The sequence below is a fragment of the Cynara cardunculus genome, assembly GCF_001531365.2.
Source record: "Cynara cardunculus var. scolymus isolate 2C chromosome LG 9, CcrdV1, whole genome shotgun sequence".
Taxonomy (NCBI): Eukaryota; Viridiplantae; Streptophyta; class Magnoliopsida; order Asterales; family Asteraceae; genus Cynara; species Cynara cardunculus.
In genome coordinates, this window is record NC_037536.1 from 7013531 (window position 1) to 7022497 (window position 8967).

An 8967-nucleotide genomic window follows, 5' to 3' on the forward strand; every position below is an offset into this window, starting at 1 on the left:
CATCAGCATACTGACAGATTTATGAAGCTGTAATAAATTGATCATATCTCACTCATCAAGGCACCAATTGAGGCGATTCAAAAGGCCTTGGATAGAAAACAGATGGATTAAGAAGTTTCATGTTTTGATAATTCAAAGATTCGAACAAGAGGGGTCATATGCATCGTTGAAGTGGACAGCAGTGTGCTGATGCGAAATTATTGGACAGATTTGTGCGATTGTTTCTTTATGTTTATATKTTTAACAAAATAAGGTTAAATACAAGTGTGACCAAAGATGCGCATTGGAGGATTCTATTGATCCAAGACCTGTATGTAGACCTAGGCCTCCCCTTATATACATGTAAACTTAGAGCATAATGTTCATTCAATAAAATGTGAAAACCAGTTTATTGTACCAATTCCCAACATGCTTCTCAAGTTTGATATTTGTGTTCTAAACATTCAAAATGTTAGAATATAACATGTACAAGTACCTACAATTACAAATGCATATTTTGTTACGTGAATAAACCAAGGAGGTAAAAACTTGTTTTGTTTTGTCAGTTGGCAATGACATGACATGAACCTTTAACTTAATTAAATCGGCTCGATGTCTCAAAACCGTCATCGTTGCTCCATTTCACTCCCTTCTTCCGGTGGTATTTGTGATATTTAACTTAATTAAATCGTTGCTCGATGTCTTCATCAACTGTCATCGAGAACAGCCAAAAATATCTAACAATCTTATTGTCTTGTGGCCCTTGTGCCCATAAATGTGGTCGGACAGCAACATCTTGATTAACCACTTTTCAGCACTAGTTATTTGAGCAATGTGCCAATTTTTATTTATTTATAAATATAGATGTTATGGCAGCCTTATGCACACATCACTAATTTAATAACAAACCCTCAAAGGTTAAACCTGATTTCCCAATAGACCAAAGCAGTAGTTTTTTCAGTTAGGCATTGTTCTATACTGTTTGACTAAATATGAGTCTGAAAACACAATAAGAAACTACAACTATCAGAAGAACTAATATTTCAGTTCCGTATAAAGTTTAGTAAAAACCGTTGTGTGTTACAGACCCCAAACGCATGTGAAATGTTACGAATTAGTGGGACAAACCCCGAAAACCATTAGAACCATACACCAAAACAAATCTAAAGTAGCATATACTATAGTAGTGTTGTCGTACCTGTGCCATAGAAATAATCTGATTTTGTGCACTACATGGTTTTGATATTGTGGCCAGGTTTCAATACCGTCTATGTGTGCTTTCTGGCTCATTGCACTTATATTTTGGCAAATAGGTAGAATTTTTTCCCAATGGACTAAGATCTTGGATATAATGCACTTCTATTTTAAGGGTATGGAAGCATGCAGAATTGATGGCAGTGTGATACTTGGAAGAGAGAAAGAAGACAAGTAAGTGTGGTTATGATAGCTCACAACACTTCCTTAAGTAGTTTGTTCAATCTTCATGTACAATCTGTTGGATTCAGTAGCCTGTTCTACAATGATCGTGATAGGAATAGCTATACTTGATCCTAAACAGTGAATAAGAACTATACTTGATCCTACACAATACTGGCTTATTTCACTAATCTTAAGCAGCATAGGAATAGCTATATATAAAGATCCATTTATCTCCCTCTTTGTTTACAATCTTACTATCTCCTACTCTTTTTAATAATAGCTAATACTCAAACTTTGACAGTGAAAAACCAACAAACTGAAGGCGAAGAGAAGGCAGGACACAAACAGGATGATCTCAGAACATGAAAATGTATTAATTGAATTCATCTATTGTAGTCAATGAAAATGAAAGTGTTACCTATAAGCAGAAGGTTCGATCTCAGGGTAGAGTCGATCGATCGCAAACAGTGAGGGAGAGGGAAAGTCGATCAAGTAGTGAGTTCTTTCAAAATTACCGATTGTAGCTTCGTAAGTAGGTCCAGGGAGTGCCGATCGTAGCTTTGTGAGTAGGTACAGGGGAGTACAGCGCGATCGTAGCTTCGTCCAGGGAGTCTGTGATGAAGGGGAAATGGTGAACGTATGTGGGTTTAGGGGATAACTTATGCTTTTGGTTATAAGTGATTATTAACTTATTTATGAAGTTTTGTAGAAAGTGTTTTGGATTAGTTTATAGCAGTATTAAAAAGTAATAAGTTGATAAGTTGTTTTTTAGTGTTTGGTAAATTTTATTTATGTATGTAAAATGATTAAAAAAGACAGTGTTTTATATTATTGACTTATGAAAGTGTTTGGGATTGCTTATTAACTTATTTGATTTTTTAACATGTAAAACTTTATTTTTCATCATTTATAATAACATTTTTAACAAAAATTTATATCAATAAAATTAATAATTTATAACCAAAAAACTAACGTAATTAACAAATATTTGTACCAATACTATTAATAATTTATGACAAAAATAATAAATCTGATCCAAATAAACAAAAACAAAAAAAACCCAATCAATACAACTCACCGGATATACCCAACAAAGAGAGATAAGATATAAAAGATATTAAGAGGGTTAAAATGGTAAACCGATAAAAGTTGATTTTGATAAGTCAGAATGGACTAACTTATCAAAAACTGCTTATTACCGGTTTTGCACTGGTATAAACAGTTTTTCTTTTTTTCAATCCAAACACTAAGAATAGTTTATCACCGATACCAGACTGAAATAAGTCAAAAAGCCCTCTAAATAGTCAATCCCAAACACCCCCTTAATAAAATGGGCTGATAAGTTAGGTTTAATAAAATGGGATGATCAGGTAAATCATTATATATTAACAGGCTTTTTCACATTTCGATTTAGATTTGATGTTAAAAATGGTTCTAAATATAATATGTTATTTATATTATTTAAAACCTTAATAGGATACTTAAAAGTGTCCTATTAGCTTTTAAATACTAATACAACAATAAAAAATGTCTTATTAACTTTTAAAATTAATATGACAGTTAAAAATGTCCTATTAATTTCTAAAATAATATGACATTTTAAAATGTCCTATTAGTTTTTTAAATAATACAACATTTGAAAAGTGTCTTATTAGACTCTAAAATAATGTGATATTGAAAGTGTCGTATTAGACTTACATGATAGGACACTAAGAGAACTTAATAAGACATAAAAAATAAGAGTTCTATTAAATTAAATCAAATAGGACTCATAAAATAATGTGTTGTATTAGCCCTTTTTAAAGGACGGGTCTTGAAAAGTGTCCTGTAAACTTGTTTTTGTTGTAGTGATGCTACTAACCTATTCTGCACAAAGATATAAATATGACAATCTTTATCGATTTTGAAATTAAAACAAATATGTTTGACTTTGGAAGGTAAAAAAAATAAACGCTAATTATAGGACGGAGATGCTAAAGATGTAAAAATTGCATGCCTTAATGATCTGAAGAGCTAGAAAAGCAGCACATACGACTATTAGAGCAATAAACATCTTCCAGCGTAAGTTGAACCGAAAAATTTGCTGCAAATTTCAATAGAAAAAAGATTTAGACGTATCAATGGTCACCTTTGGTGTCTTCTCCTCTTTAATTAGAAATCAGTGGCTCTGTGTCAATCAGCACTAAGAACAAAAAAACATACAAACAAAGATGACTTGGTGGTGTGTGGAATAGGAAATCGAGATAAGATGGTGAGTATATAATCTTTAAAAACATACATAGGGATACAAACAAAGATTAGATTATACAACAGAGACAAAATGGTGAGTATATAATCTTTTCTGAAAATGTAATTTGTTCTTTATGTTTACTAACAACTTAATCTAATTGTCTAATGTAGGCAAAAGTAATGGGTCATGAGCCGACTGCTACTAAGGTGTTTGAGCGTACTCACTGCACGAACCGGAAGTTCGATCACGGTTCGTACGACCCGCCTACCGATCCTCCTCAGTTCAGTTACCCCAAAGCTGCTAGGTATCATGTAAGTTTTCTAAAACCATTACTTTGGTTAATAGATACGTTTGGTAGGTTTAAAGTAATATATTTTAATAAACATAGTGATGCTATTAGTTTGGGCTGCCATTGTTGGATATACGTTAGACTAAGTAGATAGGTTGAAAATGTGACTACCATTGGTATTATTAGAATGCTTTAATTGTTGAAAACAAACATTTGTTATGTTTGATTTACAACTGTTATGCTGCTGAAATTTCTACATATATAACATTACCTATTTTTGTTTTGGTGAACGATAAGAGCGATTTCAATCGCTTAGGGGTGATTCATAGTCTAGTGCCGACAGCTCCCCCCTGATGAGGCATCTCTTTAAAAGCAGAGTGTTGGAGGACGGAGGAAATGCCGCATCTTTGGTTTCAGGACCACCCAGGATCCCTCTTATGCTATGACTGGTAGATGTAATAGTATCACCGGGTCATCATACGAGTCAAGAGCGGAAGTATGTTGGTTATATTGTCATAAACTTTCTCATTAATAAAATTGCGAACAAATTACTGATTTTGTCTAATATTGAATATTTACAGCTAACAGAGTTGAAAGAGAAGTTGACAAAGATAGAGGAGGAACTGGAAACCGAACGGAAGAATAGGGAAGATTTGGAGGCCAGACAAGCTGCCTCGTCAGCTGAACAGGCCGGACAAGTTGTTGCGTTAGCCGTACAGGCCGCTTTATCGGAGTATTTTGTTGCGTTTATGCGGCAGTCATGATACATTTCCTCCCACCTCCCGGTAGTTAGATTATATGAATTTGAAGATTAAATTGTATGAATTGGATATTTTAAATTGTATGAATTAGATATTTTAAATCGTATGAATTTGTTAGTTTTAATTTGTTAACAGTTTTGGTTTATTATATTATGGCCATGTTTTGTGTAAATAAATACAACAATTATGTAATTTCAAAAAAATTATTTTTCGATTAATACAAATTAGCGACGAAAAATCCGTCGCTGAAAGTCCCTGAAAGTTCCCTCGCTGATCCGTCGCTGAATATTTTCCCTCGTTGATCCGTCGTTGAAAGTATCTCTCGCAAATCCGTCACTCTGAAAGTATCTCTCGCAAATCCGTCACTGAAAGTATCTCTCGCAAATCCGTCACTGATAGCAGCATTATCTACGAACATTTGATCGACGGAATATCAACAACGGATTTACAAAAGAAATTTCTCTCGTTGATACTCTGCATTTTTATAGTTAGGATACGGGGACCATCCATAACTCAAATTAAACCAAATTAATTTCTTTTCAAAGTAGAATATGAAAAAGATATATTAGATTATTATACAAGATTTAGTGGAGCAATCAAGTCGGGGCCTCACATCCAACCCATGCACATGTGGCTTTTAAATTCTTTTGAATTAAATTGATCTTCAATGGCTACCGGTCAATCCTTCTTACATCTACCTATAATACATATATGCAAGTGGCTCATCAACTTGTTCAATAATATATATATATATATATATATATATATTTTTTTTTTTTGCTGAAATCAGACGGTTACGATGTGTTTTGATATGAACAAGTCGTCTCAATCATAAATGTACAAGTTGTAGATGCATACATTTTTGATTTTCGGCTGCTTTATACCCTGGTTTTTTTTAAATATATATAGAGAGAGATGGATGGATTATTATGCAACATTTTATATTTGTATAATCCATCTCAACCGTTCATTTAATTTGATGAATATGTAATTTCATAGAAGTTTTTTGATTATTTCTTAATATAAAGTACTGATTATAATTAATAAACCTTAATCATCTTTCATAAATATTCAAATTATAATAAATGAACTCTTATCATTTCTATAAATATCTCAAATAAAATGCCTTGATGTAATTTATCAAACAAAAATAATATTTTAATTCCAAATAAACATAAAACCACTCTTTCTACTTTAAATTAACATTTATGAAATCGTCTACATTCAAACATTGGCTATTATTTTAATTGCATCAAATTAAGTTGACATTCTTAAATAAATAAATATTAATTTGTATCCAGAATATATTTGTTGTTGAAATCTTTGATCGTATCAAAAGATATCAACCATATACAAGCATTCAAACACTTATATATATATATATATATATATTAATAATCCAATAACGCAACTACTTGGAGAATTCTATCCAAAAATCTTCAACAAGCAAATAATGACAACAACATTCCTTCTCCTCCTCTTATGTTCTTTCATCAAATCATCAGCTTCCAAAAGAACTAATCAAGATCACCTTCCAAGAGGCTCCTCTCTATCTATTGATGAAAATTCTCAACTCTTAACCTCCTCAGACAACACTTTCACCTGTGGTTTCTATTCCTTCCAGACCAACGCTCACTGGTTTGCAATATGGTTCACAAACTCCAAGGACCGCACCGTGGTGTGGACGGCCAACCGCAACACACCTGTCAATGGCCATGGTTCGAAGGTGACGTTTCAGAGAGATGGAGCAATGGTTTTAACCGATGTGAATGGCATGGTTGTGTGGCAGACCAACACAACCTCAACCGATGTAAATAGAGCAGTGCTGCTTAATACTGGTAATCTTGTATTGAAGAACCGAAAAGGTCAGATTCTTTGGCAAAGCTTTGATTATCCAACTGATACTCTTTTGCCTTCTCAAACCCTAACAAAGAGCAAAAGCTTGATATCTGCTTCCAGAAAAGGAAGCTTTCAATCTGGGTATTTTAGTTTGAACTACAACAGCAATAATGTTTTAACACTGAGTTACGATGGCCCAGAAATATCAAGTGTGTATTGGCCAAGTCCTAATCCAAGTTTCAGTGTTTGGGATTATGGAAGAACCTCTTATAACAGTAGCAGAATTGCAGTTTTTGATGGCATGGGTGTGTTCATTTCAAGCGATAGGTGGCGATTTAGTGCTTCAGATATGGGTTTTGGGATCAAGAGGAGGTTAACCATGGACTATGATGGTAATCTCAGAGTTTATAGCTTGAATGAGTCGAGTGGATTATGGTTGATTACATGGCAGGCCATTGCACAACCATGTAATGTTCATGGAATTTGTGGGAGAAATGGGATTTGTACACACGGAGAAAAACTCGAATGTTCATGCCCGCCTGGTTATGAATGGAGTGATCCTACTGATTTAACTCAGGGTTGTATGCCACCTTTCAACAAAACATGTGGAAACTCTACAAGCTTTGGATTTTTGGAACTGCCTCATACAGATTACTATGGCTTTGATCTAAACTTCAGTTCACCCATTTCGTTCGAAGCTTGTAGGGACCTCTGCTTGGAAGATTGCAGTTGTGAAGCATATAATTATCGACTAACAGGTGAAGGTTTTTGCTTTACTAAAAGTGCCCTTTTCAATGGCTACCGATATCCTTACTTCCCAGCAGTTACCATCTACTTGAAAGTACCAAAAGGCATGGAAACACAAGAACCTGCCTCAATCCTTACTACTTCTTTGGATGCATGTTCAGATGTCACAGTTATGGTGGGTTCTCCATCTATGTATGAATCATCTGCCAGAAAGGTGAAATGGGTTTATCTTTACTCGTTTGCTATAGCAATTGGCGTGGTTGAAGTTTTGATTATCGTATTGGGGTGGTGGCTTTTCTATGGAAGAAATGCGCTCCTAGTGAGCCTAGAAGATGGGTACCGTATGATATCAAGCCAGTTTCGGGGTTTTAGTTATCAAGAACTGACGAAGGCGACACAAAACTTTAAGGTGGAGATAGGGCGAGGAGGCTCAGGGGCCGTGTATAAAGGAATTCTTGAAGACGAAAGGGTGGTGGCTGTGAAAAGGCTGGGAGATGTGACCGGAGGAGGAGAGTTTTGGGCAGAAGTGAGCACTATCGGCCAAATCAATCACATGAATCTAGTGCGAATGTGGGGATTCTGCTTGGAGAAAAAGCACAGACTTATAGTTTACGAGTACGTGGAAAATCTTTCTCTCGACAAAAGATTGTTCTCCTCAAGTTTTCTCCAATGGAAAGAACGGTTTAAAGTTGCAATAGGCATCGCAAAAGGTTTGGCTTATCTACACCATGAGTGCCTAGAGTGGGTTATTCATTGTGATGTAAAGCCGGAAAACATTCTTTTAGATCATGCATTTGAACCAAAGATTGCAGATTTCGGTCTAGCAAAGTTGTTTGAGAGAGGTGGACAAAATTCGGAGTTCACTAGGGTCAGAGGGACAAAAGGATATATGGCTCCAGAATGGGCTCATAACCTGCCTATCACAGCAAAAGTGGATGTGTACAGCTACGGGGTTGTGGTTTTGGAAATGGCAAGGGGAATTCGACTCTCTAGTATGATCGTGCACGACGGAGAAGAGGAAGAATCAGAGCTTATGAGGTTTATAAAGGTAACGAAAACAATGATCCAGAAAGAAAATACGTTATGGATTGAAGATATTATTGATCCAAGGTTGGAAGGGTTATTTAGTAGGCAGCAAGCTGCAAAACTGGTTGAGATCGGTCTTAGCTGTGTGGAGAATGACAGAAATAAAAGGCCAACAATGGATTCAATAGTCCAAGTTCTAATTGATTGCGAGTTTGAGTAGATGTGCATGCTACAAACAATATGAATTTCAATTTGATATGTTTTTTGTTCTAATTCACGTCTTCCTCTATCGTTAGCTAGAACGTGCCTTTTAGGTCATCACGCCATCGCTATTTTAATTAATTGATAATAAATAAAATGCAAATTATATTTCTACGTCAGTGTACTGTACGTTTATATTCTACTCTCGTGTATACAAATGCGTAGTTTTGTATTACCTTTTATATATAAATGAATCCAATGAATGAGAATTCTTTCTCGAATTTATTTTCAAAATCTCTTGCAATCCGTCACCAAAATAAAACTATAAAAAAGTTTTGATCCACGAAAAAATTCGCCCTAAAATTGACCATTGGTTGATTACCGGCGAATTCATGTTATCATACGAAACCTCCGCTTGTGGATTTGTAATCACTGACGGATCTCGTCCCCCGCTAATATTTTTCCAATTAAATATA

At 34.8% G+C, this 8967-nt stretch overlaps 1 protein-coding gene across 1 annotated transcript; it reads left to right on the plus strand.

Moving 5' to 3' along the window:
* Positions 1–6131: 6131 nt before the first annotated feature.
* Positions 6132–8563, plus strand: LOC112517717 (putative receptor protein kinase ZmPK1). The gene has a single exon (XM_025125101.1). The coding sequence runs from the start codon at positions 6132–6134 to the stop codon at positions 8508–8510; it is 2379 nt and encodes a 792-aa protein (XP_024980869.1). The 3' UTR covers positions 8511–8563.
* Positions 8564–8967: the final 404 nt, after the last annotated feature.

Bases quoted from the DNA above. Each gene is read 5' to 3' on its own strand.
- LOC112517717 (XM_025125101.1), top strand. From the start codon at position 6,132: ATGACAACAACATTCCTTCTCCTCCTCTTATGTTCTTTCATCAAATCA.